The following is a 15001-nucleotide window of genomic DNA, read 5'->3' on the forward strand; positions in this document are numbered from 1 at the left end:
TTCCAAAAATAGTAAATTATCAATTTCATACATTTTTGGTGAAAATCTCTCAGCTTGTTTACAACTTTACATCCACCAAATCCTGTATCATCAAGCATTAGTTCCCCATCTTGGCATTTCAGAATGTAACAATCACCAAGGTCATTTCATAGTCAACTCTGTCTAATTATTGTAAAAAAATCACTACTGTGAAATTAATGCCAGGAATGTAGAAACCTGATATCCTGTAATTAAATATTTTAGAAAATTGTCTAATGCTGCCTATTGGCATTGTTTGAGTTATCTGTAAACATTTTCTTTATATACACGAAAACCCGAACTGCTAGAATTTGGTGATTTTACAGAGAGAGAGAGAGAGAGAGAGAGAGAGAGAGAGACAGCAGATAATTTAATCTTAAAACATGACTTAAATATTAAAAAAGTTTGGTTTAGAAAAAAAAAGTTTGTATTCTTCAGATAACACAAGTACAAATTTTGGCTTCCCCCACACAAAGGAAGATGAAAACACATCGACAAGATGTCCACCAGAATGCGAAAACTTATCTGTGAGTCATCTGGGCTAAAGTTTCAGTTTTGAAGGAATGATCAGGGTAGGGGTAGGGTATGCTAAACACTACTATAAGGAAAAGCAATCGAGTTGAGGGACTTTGAACTTAAGGCAATCGTTCATCCACTGCAGCTGTTATATTTTGTTGTGGTGCTTTTGTGTCTGGTAAAGTAAAAATAATGGGTGAGCCACAAAACTCTTTGAAAGTTTCTCTGTATAAAGTTCTAATTGTTTGGAATTTGTAACAGGAAATTAACATAAAATATAAGATAAGAGTTAATGATCACTGAAATTATAATAAATAACTATTTATTTGTGGTGCCAAATGAAGTAATGTAAGAAGAATGAAGAAAAAAGAATATGAAAATCTACAGTGCAAGAAAAATACGAATTTTCAGATCTTCTTCTCCCATAGTCCTAAATGAGCTGTTGGGTCATTCATGGCTGGTAGGTGATGCTCTTTGCTAACCTCCTCCAGTCGTGTCGGTCTCTTTTTCTTGATGTCAGTTGAGAAAGGGAGGAATTTGTCCATTTTTTTATGTTATCAGTCCATTTTAATCAAGGTCAGCCCCTAACCCTTGATCCCAGAATGATTCCTTCTAGGGTTAGCTTCGGAATGCCATTAGCACTCTCCACATGTCTGAACCATTTCATCTGTCTTCTTCTGATGACTGTCAGAATATTTTCCCTTTTTATCCCGTAAATTGAGTCAATCAGTTTTCGGACATTTTCATTGGTTTCGTGAGCAGTATACGGAATTCTCAAAAAAGTCTTCTGTAAGTTTTCATTTCGAAAGACAGGAGTCTTCTCTCATCTTCCTTCAATAAAGTCCAGGCCTCACGACCATACAAAAGGACAGAATTCACCAAGGTGTCAATTAGTCTTAGTCTGGTTGTGATTGCTATTCTGTTATCTCCCCACAATGGTTTTAACTTCTGTAGGGCCATGGTTGCCTTAGTAATTCGGTATTTAAAATCAGTTTTTGAACACCATCTTAACTCAATGTGCTTCCTAGATAAGTGAACTTCTTTACATTCTCAATTTGCTTATTGACAATTTGTATCTTTAGGAATTCAATGTCTGATTTTGAGGTTATCATTATTTTCGTTTTTTGTAGGTTTATGTATAATCCATTTTTTTAATGTTCCAAAAACACGGCTGGTTATCTCTTGTACTTCTCTTTCACTTTCTGCCAGAAGATCGATATCGTCATGAATTTTCAGATATCATTGTTAAAATTGATGTTCAATTTCTTTTGATTAAGACTTCAAATTTATTTCCTAAAGAAATTTCTATTTCTGATGGAATTGTTGTAAGATATGCATTGACAAAATCACCATGTAGTTGAAATAAATTACCCGAAAGAGTTAAAAAAACGAATTCTTGGTTAATAATCTGAACTGGAAATTGGTTCACTTTCTCCAGACAAACTAAGAGATTGGATAATAGAATCAAAGATGCAAGTATCAAATATTGCTCACCAAAGGAAGAGAAACATCAAAAACATTAACGAATTTAATAGGCAGACCTGATGTAGATTTCAATTATCTGTGTTGCCCTAAATGTGAAAAAATTCCATGTACATTTATATGTTTTTGGAAACATGATGAAATATTCTGTGCTTATAATAATGCTCAAAAATATATGCATTGGTTTAAAAAAAATAAAATGTAACACTTAATTTTACTACAGTAACAAATTCAAATGATCACAAATGAATAAACTTTTAGATGAGAGGTACATTGTCAAAACCCACATGATGGCAATTATGCAACCATGGGAAGAAACTTTAAACAACAGCTCAAAATTAACAATAAGCAGATTAAAAACAAAAAATAGATTGTATTTTTCACTTTGTTTATTTTCTGTATGTTAGATTCAGTAAATACAATTTGTAAATAATATTTCATTCAAAAAAATGTGTAAATTTAAATGAACAAATGGGTGTCATTGATGTTTATGCAAATTTAAGTAAGACCATATATATACATATATTTTTTTTCCTTGTGAAAGTTCTTGCACAAACTAATCAGAGACTTTTTTTTGAAAATCCACTCACTGAATTAAAAGTTTTATTTGTTCATGCAAACCCTGAAATATTTCAAGAAACTGTGTCAAATCTTGGAAGTAAAACGAATTGGGTATTAAATTAATAGCCAGAATTTTTAGTGGAGAAGATTTCACTTGAAAAGTGGCAATTTTGTTACTATATCTGTAGATACCTCCACCAGACTAGAAAAATAAAAAAGTACTAAAAGTGCAACTGTTAGAATTTGGTTACTTTACAAAGAGACATTAGATATTTAACCCATTACATTACCAAAACTCTTAAAACGTTTGGTGTAGGAAATAAATAGGTGTCGTATATTGTGTAGATAACACATCTACAAATTTTCGAGAGTGAAAAGACAGGATAAATTAATGTCCATACAATGGACCAAGAAGGTCCATACAATGATCTTATCACCAAATGACGTCACGATTCCTTATCTTATCTTGATCTTGCTCTTCTTGCCTGATCTACTACTACTTACACAATATGAATTGCCACTCCCGCTCTGAGACTACCGTCCCTTTGGATGCCTGAAGTGGTTCATAAGCTTCTGTGTTTGATTTCTAGAGAAGGATTGCTGGATTATGTAAAAAAAAATATATATATATATATACAGTATATATATATATAATACAGTACATAAATAAAGGTCCTCAGCCCACCCACAGTACTAATGGACTAGAGGTGTAGAAACTTTCGTGGTGGAAGTCACATTAAAAGAAATTCTTTAAATGGATCTACCGGTATTCAACTGCTCTGATAAGGATACTATAGTATGGGGCAATTTTTTATAATTGTTAGATCACTTTAAAGCAAAATTAACTAAACACTTAGTAAAAACGAGGGGAGTGTATGGGGGCTAATACATGTATATAATTTGCGAATAACAGTAGAAAATTTACTAATTTATTATGGCGGAGTACGACAGAATAGCAATGAGATAAGGAGACCAGAAACCTCGGGCATCTATATTTCCGTGATTTCTCGTCTCCTCATTTCATTGTTATTCTATTGCACTTCAGCAGCATCATCATCAGTGATTCTAACAAGCACTTATGTGCCCACGATCTCGCAAGTATCCTTGAATTACGCCACCATACCTCCAGGATAAGGTGGTTATCCTTATGCCTATAAGTATTATTTATCCGTAAATTGCGTGTGTTGCACTGACTATTTGCCTGGTAGTTGAACGAAAAAATCCAGTTTCTGGGAGAAAAAATCTTTACCCTTTCCTTTGAGACCGACTAATTCATATTCAATTGAAAGGCTCTTCGAGTCTCCTAGACGGGATTCGAACCCATCTTTTTCCAACCAAACGGTTTCCTCCATATTGCTTAATATACCGTCTCTACACTTTCTAAAAACTAGGCATTCTTTTCTACTCAAGAAGCTACTTACACCTACCTAGCTTCTAGCCCTATATAAATTCCAAACTCGCCCATTTTAGAATACTGTTCGGACATTTGGATTGTTACAGCTAAAACTTCCTTAACACGTTCAGTGCCAATCACGCGATATCGCGCGACGCAAGTTCTCACCAAACGGCCGATCACGCGTTATCGCGTGGACGTCGTTAACTAAATAAAAAAAATTTCCCCACCACACGAAATTCCAATTTTCAGCTTGGCAATGAAAGTGTTAAAAATTCTTCATGCTGTCGAGAGGAGAGCAATTCGGCTCATACATGACCCTTCCTTTGTAGACTCACTTCAACCTCTATTTCACAGATGCAGTGTTCAAGCACTGTGTTTCTGCTACAGTTGCTTCTATGATCACTGCACCAGTAATTTGGGAACATTCATTCCTCTACTTGCTGTTAGGCCTGTTAAAACAAGAGCAGCTGCAGGAGCTGTCCAACATACCTTTACAATGCAACAGCCAACTCATCGAACCTGATGAGCTTCCTTTCTTCTTCATTTATTCCATTTACCTCAATCCTCTGAACAGCCTTCTCAATGATGTGTTTCCCAAACAGTTCATAACTACAGCTGTTTAAGAAGAATGTTAATTGATTCTTATTCTTTCATTACCATTATCTGCACCTGACATGGTACTGGTGTGTTGTACGGTCTAGAACCTCTCTTGTGTGGGATAAATAAATAAAGAAAGAAAGAAACCGAAGGAGCTAAGGAGGCGCTTTATGTATCCCACCATACTAAGTTTTGTCCTGATTCATTGCAAATTGCATCAGTAGGTTTCGCTATATCTATAAGAATTATTAGAAAGATCATGTTAGAGAAACTACACAATATGCTAGAAAATATTTTCATGAAATATCAGAGTGACATATGATTCTCTGCCACTAAATAGTCATTGCAGAGATGGACCCTACATTAAAGTATCTCCATATATTAAGGTATCTATGAGATTCTGTGACAAAAAATGGGATTCTTCAACTTGAGCAGACTTTATCTCATCAAGTAATCGAGGTAGTAGCTCGCAGTGTACAATGAGATAGCCACGGGTGTTGCTAGATATCTTCAGTTTCAACATATAGCGAAAGAAAAAAAAAACCTTCTCAACACATTTTGAATGGAAATGTTTTCATCTGTAGATACAGCAACCTCACGATATAGGGTTTCGTCCTGCCGTTAGAGGCAGGGAGTGGTCTCTTCTAGTTGGTGCAGACCTCTGACAACCTTGGTCGTTCTTGTAATGGTTTCTCTCTTGTGAAAATGCCTCCATAGTGCACAAGCGCACTTCCTAACATGTTACGTAAGCCAACGTGTCACCTTCACCTGCGACTGTCCTGAGTACTCATGTCTATGTATATATATATGCATGCAAGAGTGCACATTACATATAAATTTCCCTTTTGAGACATTGTTAAAAATAAAGTATTCATGGAAAAGTTTTTTCTGTTAACATAGTCAAACACTATATTTTCGTACGTGTTTACCCTTTTGCAGTAGGCTTTGGAAACCTTTGAATACGAGTATTCCTTTGAAATATATACAGGCTGTTTCTAAATGTTTAGTTAAACTATTATTTGTTTCCTCTGCTGATTTTGGCAACAAAACGGTCATATAAATACAATGAGGGGAAACGCTTTCCTACAAAAATATACGTAGTGTGACGTGACATTGTGTACGCACAATGTCACGTCACACTACGTAAGTTTGTAGGTTTGGTATTCCAAACCTACTAACTTACTTTTTTGTAGGTTTGGTATTCCAATAATATTGTGCTGTGTATAAGAAATGATCGAGGAAAGCTGCTACCCCTGCTATATCATACAGAAAATGTTAGGAATGCGTTCCGTAAGAAAAAACACATGCCAGCGTGAACTAAGCTATTGCAATATATGCTCGATCAATCTTCGAGTAATCTGCATGGTCGTATAACCCTCCAAGATTCATGGACGTAGAACCTGTTTGTTAAGCAACGGTGTTGCATACCATTGTCTTCAGCATGGCCCTGACATCCTGAAGTGGGCCCCCGGGCCAGAATTTTTGGCTGACCCCCTACCTGTCGCTCAGGCTAAGGACAGCGTATTGCTATACAGTCTACAGGGTTTAGGATCAATTAGTTTAAATGATAACACAAAAGTAATATTTATTTCAAAAAATACCAACATCTACATAATATAAACTAATAATAACATTCAAAATCACTTCAAAGTATATTTTCTAGCTTTTGTCAACACAGATTTATCAATAAATCTGCGTTGACAAAAATTGCTAGGTGATTAAATCGTTCTTGGCTACTTATACTTCTTTGCCATGTTTTCAATGAATTGGCCAGTCTGCTGAATGATCTCTCAGCTGAAGAAACAGTAACCGGTATTGTGCAAAATAGTTTAAGGATAGAGTGTACCACGGAAATGGAAATAATAATAAATATTAAATAATAATTATTAATTATATAAAATTATTTACTTCAATTAATTAAAAATCACATTTTTTTTTAAATTATCAAGTTTTTGTGACTTTTTTATGAAACAAATAATTTTTTTTAGTTAAAATTTGCTATAGATATTCTATCATGTCTATTAAACAATATAAACTAAACTTATTGGTCAAATATCAGTTCCTTTAAACCTATGAAATTTAAATTGTCCATATAATGATTATTACATAAGTCTTGCATCTTTGAAAAATAAAATTAAAAAATAAAAATTAAAATACATATCAATGATTATAATTTTAGTTGAGTATATTCTGGATATATTATGCTGTGCTAGAAAAAAATATTCTAGGACTAATAGTTATTAAGATATCTTGCCAAAACCAACTGCAATGTGTTAAAATTTAAAAACCAGAGAAAAATCAATTTAAAGGTTATAACTAGTACAATCAAAACTTCCCACATTTGGGGGGGGGGGAGGTCCCTAGCCTTAATGGCGAGGCAGATATTGGAAAACATACCTTGCAGGTTTTTATCATAAATTGCTTTCAGAAGTCTCACGAGACTTGTTTCTGTGCCAAAAACTATCTTATGAATACTTCTGAGGTGAAAAATTTCATTCAATAACTCTTCTGAGAGATCTTTTTCATACATATTCACAAGTTTTGCTGCTTTCGGGTTAATTTGACCATCGTCCAAGTTTTGGAAATTTAAAATAGGTGAGTATAATTCACATATATTATCTGCTGCTTCAAACTTTGTTTTTAAATCATTCATAATGAAATCCAATACTGAATAAATTACGAAAAGTTTGAAATCTTCTTCAGGTTCTACAGTAGTTTCTCGATTTTCGCAAAATTGAGGTTGCACACCGATTGCTTCAGTGTGCAACCTCAATTTTGTTCAACTACTTTTGCTTCTTGGACAACACTTTCCTAAGAGTCACGTAAGTGTTGTATCTCTTGCATTAATTCTCTTATAAGTGCGAACTTGACCTCAAGAGATATTCTTTTACTTTGTATAATAATGTTCTTATTGTCAATATTTGCTAATATTTTGTGCCAAAACATTGTCATTAGCATACCTTTATAAGATCTGAAATATTTTTTCAAGCCATTATTGTGTTCAGTGTTGAAGGAGAAAGCGAGACGGGCGAACGAAAACCAGAAACTAAAGTAAATCCTTACGAATGGGAAGTTCAGAAGAGTAACAATAAGTCTGAAAAGATGGATAATGGATTACAAAAGATTGCAAACGCTAGTAGTCCCTCTCGGCACATATTCATTCATATTTTATAAAGTTTCTTTTTGTCTTTTGTTAGTCTCACTTAACTGGCCAACCCGACAAGACGCCCCCCCCCTAATTCCGGCTCCCCAGGCTAGAGCCCTGTCAGCCCCCACCCTTGTTGGAGCCATGGTCAGATATTGAGAGATTGAGGCGGCCATTCAACTGTTCCGCTTCTGCCTATCCGCTTTCTCTGACAATGTGCTATATGTCTGTACGAAAGCGTTTCCGCAGTACGTTTACGCGACCTTTTTTCATCAGAATCTGTTTTAAAACAATTACCCGGAATTTGGAGAAATATTGTGTAACACCCTGCCTAGAAGGAATTATTATCGTTGCTGCCAAGTTTAACATGCGCCAATATCGATTTATTCCTAGATATGCTAAGGCAGTACGTAGTGAATAATAAAAAAATACTAATATTCTTTGATCATAATTAGATTAGTCTGCAAAATTTTAGATGAGAATATAAATTTCAAGATTTGGTTTACAACTAATAGTCTTCCCAAATGAATAAGAAGAGTCTCTAAAGCAGAAGAAAAATCAGGCAACTTTATGGTAATTCTTCAAAAATTTTCATCCCGCGTAGTGCTACAATATAAGCTAGACAACGCTGGTTGATTTTTTTTTTCTTCCGAATTTAATTGTTTAACAGCTTGTTGTATATGAGCTTTATATACTGAAGAGTAGTTAGCCACTTGGCAATTGTTCACTGGTCACTGGACAAAACAGTGAAGAGAGTCGAAGACGTGACACATGTTTTGTTCTAACCATTCCGATTCCATTTTTAAGAAAGAACGTAGGTGTTTTGAATGTTTTCAGTATTGTAGCCTAAATTGCTACTAAATATTTATAAGAAAGGAAATTACAAAACTTGCTTCTTATTTATGAAATCGGCAATGATTTAATTGGCAGATATATTGAACACAAATTAAATTGTTAGTTTTCCTAAGTATACATTAATATTCTCAATAAAAAGCTTGTTGAAAGCATAATATCTATTTTTATGATTTATATTATACATATATTTATTCAAAATAAGTGGACCCACCAGACTTCAGCGATTCTTCATTGAGTGCAAGAGCTGGATATATAACACAATCTCCACGGGAGCTACCTGCGCATGCCTCTTTCAGCAGTTGTAATTCATCTAAAGCCGGTTTTTCCAACTGCACTTCAACCGTACATTTTCTGTCTGAAGCGCTGAAACAGTAAAGTAATAAACACCATTGTGAATAATGCAGTTTATTTATGTGAACACAGAAATTCTTAAACTCATAAAGGAGTAATCAAATTTCAGTTTGACTTTTTCTAGATTTAATTGATTTAATTCAAAGTCTCACAGCGGAGATAGTCTCTTAATGACATGATATTCTTATCTTCAGATTTAACATGAATATAAGTAATGAAAAGTAAATTAAATCGAAAGTCATATAGGTATAACGAAATATTTATAATTTGGCATGCAAGTATCTGTATTTTTGTTAAACTATATACTGCTGTGCCTTGAGAGAGAGCAGTTCTGGTGTATTCAAATAGCTTTCTTCATTTGTTGCATGAATTAATTTTCTACTTAAGAATTGCCTTACAGTGATGTCAAATACTTAGCTTTCCCCCAACAAATGTCTCGTCCACAAATGGCATCATCCGCTATGTACATTGCTACCATATATTTCTATACTGTACATGCAACATTGGGGGTTACTTGGATACAGGTATTACCATTCGAGCATCAAAATTATATTGGCATCATCGATACCTTACTCGATGGCACTAAACCACACCTCGCCGCTCTGCATCACAACTTCCAAGTGTACTTAGTTGCTTGACGCTCATCCTGTGCGGGCGCTAACCGTCTAAGATACATCACTGCTCTTCTATACAACAACATCAGATAAAATTGAAACGGTCATCCATTACCTATCTTCCCAGAATTATCTGGATCCTTGGAATTGAATGGGCAAATATATTCAAGGAAATATTTCGGAACATTCCCCTGAAAGGGGAGGTGAAGAATTCCTCCTCCCTTTGAATTCCAACCCTTTTTTATGAGTTTTTTCAGTATATACATTTAGGTAGTCATTAATGGCATTTCTGTATTTTAATAGATGTATCTATTTTAATTGCGGGCTTGGGGCTTTACACTTCCGCTAATAAGCTAAATATGCGAATTCCAGTGGCCGATACATCGTGGTAAATGATTTAGGCAATGATGCATTTCATTCCACCACCGCAACCCCTCTCCTTACTGGAGTAATGAAATGTCTTGAACACTAACGTGCTACACAATACCAATCTGTCTTAGGTGAGTTGCAGATAAAAAGAATAAAAACAGTTTCAGACTTTTGCTAGTCTAAATCACAAGATCATATTTACTGTTCGGCACACCGCGCACTTGGCCAATTGGATGATGTAATAGTTCCTACCATCACGTTAGTTGTAAGTCAGACAGAAAGAGTTGTGTGGTCGTTTTCTATTTCTTGCGTGCATTTGTTTCTCGGAATAAGAATTCAATATGGAAGAGGAACCTAACTCTTGGAAATTATTAATGGTAAGTGCTTCCTTATGTCAGAAGAGTCCATACATTACCTCGATCTTTTCTCTATCTTAAAGAGCTCCGTGGAAAAACGTTACCTCCGATGAGATTTCTACCGAAGTGATCCACATCATTAAACGCACCAACAAAAAAAAAAAGTTTGTTGGCAAAAACACAAGATCTCAAAATGTGTACTCAAAATCTCAAAACCAGTAGTGATAAAGCAAAATTAAGGTTATGATGAAGACCGGAAAATGTATTTTGTTAAATAGTTGTTTAGTCACCGAGAAGAGTAACGTGCGCAGAAATAACTCTCGCATCACCAGACAGGGGTGCAATTTAGTGAGGATGTCTACGACTATATCGTGATAGTCCTACAAACTGCCATTTGACGGTTGAGTGCAATATGCTAGACTGACGGATTATTGTAATCCTGAATTACTCGATCACATTAACAAGCTCCGACCATTCAACTTCGAGGAGTTGGGTGTTTTCTGATTGCAGAATCATTTTTAAAGCATTCTCTCTGTTATGCTTGAACACCTTCAGTAGATTGGCAGTTTTATTCTGGTGCCCCTGCCACTGCCACTTATGCCACACTCAGGTCACTATTGTTGCGCCATTGTGCTATTACTAATGCAATCATTCAACTGCAATTGGCATTATCTATTTTATATAGCCTGGAACGGATATGTGACTCTCTTTCAGTAGACTGACTCTATTGATGGCATAGGCGTACCTAACAAAGAGGCGATTTCTTATACGCACGTATATACAGAGCTAATAGAAATTGTTATCTAACTTAACCATTTTCAATTATTTTTAAGACTAATATTTTGTTTATCTGCTCATTAATATCTGATACCATAAGAACAATTAATTTTAAGATTTCAACAAGTCATAGAATTGAATACAGATTAACTAAAATTTATGTAAAGCCTTACTTGCAGAACAACACATTGATTAAAGTAGGCTCGCCAATTTCCAAATGGTTCTTTAGTATCTGAAAGAGAACACAAACAAAAAACTTTACTAACGATATTGTGTGCATGAAACAAAACAAAAATATTCTGTCTAAGAGTAACTCAGTAAACAAACATCTGTAAATAACATAAAATAAAATCCTAAGCGAAAAGGGAATTAAGTTTCGAATGAGCTATTCAGAATTAGTCTAATTTTGAACAGAAAGCCACGTGTTACATCAGTAATAGTTTGTCCAGAAGGTTTCGGTAGGGATGCAGAGATTATTCTTTTAGGGAGAGGAACTAAGTGAGAATAATAATTATTCGTATTAGATATGTGTAAAGTACTTGAGAGTTCATATCTAGAGGTCACTCTATCGCACTTATAATAATATAATATCTTAAACATTATGAGAAATCTTCGAGGACGTGAAGTAAAGGATAATTAATACGAATCCCTAAAAACAATAACAATAACCACTACCACGATCACCACATACTATCTCTCTCTCTCTCTCTCTCTCTCTCTCTCACACACACACACACACACACACACACACACACACACACACACACACACACACACACACACACACACACACACACACACACACACACACACACACACATAAAGAAAAAACATTGCAAAACTGGAATTGCTACTTTTGATTTACATTTTTACACTGAAAACATGCATTTCAAAGTATTATGAGTACCGTCCTAATAATTCCCTTCGATTCTTGCTGCACGAACGCCCGCTCAGTAGCGAAGAATGGACTTAGTATTGCAGGAAGTATGCTGTACAATGTTATCAGGTTTACTTTCTTACGTCTGTGAATGTTTGGGATGGACGATTCACATGTGGGATCTCTCAATTCCGTGTAATATCAGAGATGGATCTATTGGATGGTTTGAAATTCCACGAACTCGAAGGCCCTGGAAGTCGAGAAGCACTAACAAGCGATAGTAGGATATGAGGCTCTAATCTTTCGGACCCCTAATAACCATAATTGTGCTGTGACTTTGCAAAGCACTTGTCATGACTCAAAGAGTTTCGTAGGAAAATATATGCTACATCCAAACCTCTTCCCTGTTGCTGCTGGCCCACGATTTTAGAGTGATTTCTCTTTCCAAGTTTTCTCGAAATCTTGGAAAGAGAAAGAGGTTTATCCAAAAAGGCAACCTGTTTTGGTCTTCAGTGGTCCAGTGACGTCTATCAAATGCAAGACGTATACGTAGTTGTTGATGGCTTTACGCTTTCGGTAATGCCTTGAGAGACAGGATTACTAGGCTTTCTGTCAGGCATAAACCCAGAAACCTAAAGTTTGCTGTTCGTTAACATTTTAATCAATTTTATATTTAAATGGATTTGCTTGAGATTATTGTGAATGTTTGAATAACTAAACAGGAAGATAGCTAACGATGAACTACTGTAACATACTGAGTTTTGTAAGAACATCTTAGTACAATTTCTGAGAAAACGAATAGTAATAAGCAGAAGGAAAAGAATAATAATTTTATTTCTACAAAAATGTTATCATGATGCTCGAAATATGTGTTGGAAGTGTGAGCTTCTTATCGTAACACTTCCAGAGCTTTAATCCAAGATTTGATATATAGGCATCCATTTCAATAAACATAAAATACTCACTGACTGATTGAAATCATTTTTAAATGTGTTAACATCAAGCCAATGTTCAAAGAATTGCTCTGATCTTCCATTTTCGTTTGTCCTTACTGGCGATCCATATTTAATTCCTGGTTTTATTTGGATGTTATATGAATGTCGAGCTGAAAATAAAGAATACAATTAGGTATGGCAAAACACGACGATGCTAAACATATTTTATTGAAGTACAGTTGAAACTGAATAAACAATTACCATTTACTAAATAAAAATCTATGCCAAAATGTAATTTCAGAAGCATGATCTACGCTTAATAGAATCTTCAGCGAAAAATTAAAGTAGACCATTCGATCCGTTTTAAAATTAACTTTATTTTCAGGGGGAGGGGGAGGAGGAGATCCCACATCCAACTGTAATCACACAGATCTGCTGGCCTATAACAGTGGAGACATTAGTGGGAGTGCATACTGGAATTGGGTACCTTGTAGATTTTTACAGCAATACAACGCACATTAATTGCCATTTTTCTCTTTTTATCTCTGTATTTATGAATAGCATTTAAATTAAACAGATAAAATTTCTGTCCTTCGGACACTATAAATGAAATCCTAAACTATAATTTCGAAAGTGTAAAAATAACACTGAAATAGAAAAGTTACTTTTGGCAATATGTTTATCAGGATTTGTTAAATTAGTAATTTATTATCCCAGTGTAAATCTTTATTAATAACTCACCCCAGATAAATGGGTGCTCTCTGATGTGTCTTAAGTAGTATGGGAGCCACTCTGAACAAGATCAAGATCAATATAAGATAAGGAAGCATGACGTCATTGGATGATAAGATCATTGACATCATCGTGTGTGATTCTGTGCATGACGTCATGAGTGTGGAATGTGGGAATTTTTCTGGAGAACATACGTATCACTGACGTCACGTCGTGTGTATTTGTTCCTGCATGGAATTGTGGGTGATGGTTAGAGATAAGATAGGTGTTTGTTATGATCAGTGACGTCATTGCGTAAGTGGAAAAGGAAGTTATTGTAGTGAGGAAGTGTGCCATCCTGTGTTTTGGGGGTGGCAGATTTGTGTGAGTTCTTGTTTTTGTTTGTTTCAGTGGTGGCTTATGGGTAATGGTTTTAGAATGGAAATGTGGGTGATAGTTGGAAATGAGATGAAGTATGGAATATTTCCAATTCCCAGGGTGACACATGTGTCAGTGACATAACGTTGTGTCTTTGTTTATGTGATAGTTAGAGTATGGAATTCTGGGGGACATTTGATAAAGTGTTGGAGTCTTTGGATCAATTCTGGAAGTGTTGGAAAATATATGTCTATTGATGGCAGCATGAATTCTCCTATATAAAGTGTGGTATTTCATTCCTGTTTTTGCCTATGGGAATTTTTAGTTTAGATTCAAGAGATGGTGTCAGTATTTAGACATATTCTTAACAATTATTTACAGGCTATCACTGATGTCCACTGACCCCTCTCAAGCACACACACACACACACACACACACACACACACACACACACACACACACACACACACACACACACACACACACACACACACACACACACACACACACACACACACACACACACACACACACACACACACACAATTTTTTCGTTGCAAAAACAACCTTATAACCATATATTTAGTAACTTAGACATGAAAATTAGCTAATATAGCCTATGTTAAAAATCACTAAGGTATGTATCCCTTTTTTCATTGCAAAAACCACTTTATAATCATATATTAGTAACTTAGACATGAAAGTTACATAGATATATATATATATATATATATATATATAGTGTGAAATTAATAATTAATGTTAATGCTGGGAATGAAATAAAAAAGTGGGGAAAACTGATATCCTCTAATTCATTATTTTAGAAAATTGTCTAATGCTACCTACTGACATTCTTTGAGTTATTTGTAAATCAAATGCATAAACATTTGCATAAACTATGCATAAATATGAAAGGTTTGTGCATAAATATTTTCATATTTATGCATAAAGTATGTATAAACATGAAAAGGGATGATATGAGTAATATTAGACATGTTGAGTTTTATGCTCATCTAAACATATCACTATAGTCTAAAGTTTTAACTGTTTGGAACTTTGTAAC

At 34.9% G+C, this 15001-nt stretch overlaps 1 protein-coding gene across 1 annotated transcript in view; it reads right to left on the reverse strand.

Moving 5' to 3' along the window:
* LOC150092093 (uncharacterized) overlaps positions 1 to 15001 on the reverse strand; it is a gene marked incomplete at its 5' end in the record, with an annotated part of 96596 nt that overhangs the window by 52427 nt on the left and 29168 nt on the right. The window contains 3 exons of the mRNA XM_090415315.1: positions 8782 to 8933; positions 11211 to 11269; positions 12880 to 13019. Of these exons, the coding sequence (XP_090271441.1) occupies positions 8782 to 8933; positions 11211 to 11269; positions 12880 to 13019 (351 nt within the window). The remainder of the gene's footprint in view (positions 1 to 8781; positions 8934 to 11210; positions 11270 to 12879; positions 13020 to 15001) is intronic.

Source organism: Typopeltis vanoorti, unplaced genomic scaffold (assembly GCF_054136105.1).
Source record: "Typopeltis vanoorti isolate ZY-2024b unplaced genomic scaffold, IOZ_Tvanoo_1.0 HiC_scaffold_72, whole genome shotgun sequence".
NCBI classification, from domain to species: domain Eukaryota; kingdom Metazoa; phylum Arthropoda; class Arachnida; order Uropygi; family Thelyphonidae; genus Typopeltis; species Typopeltis vanoorti.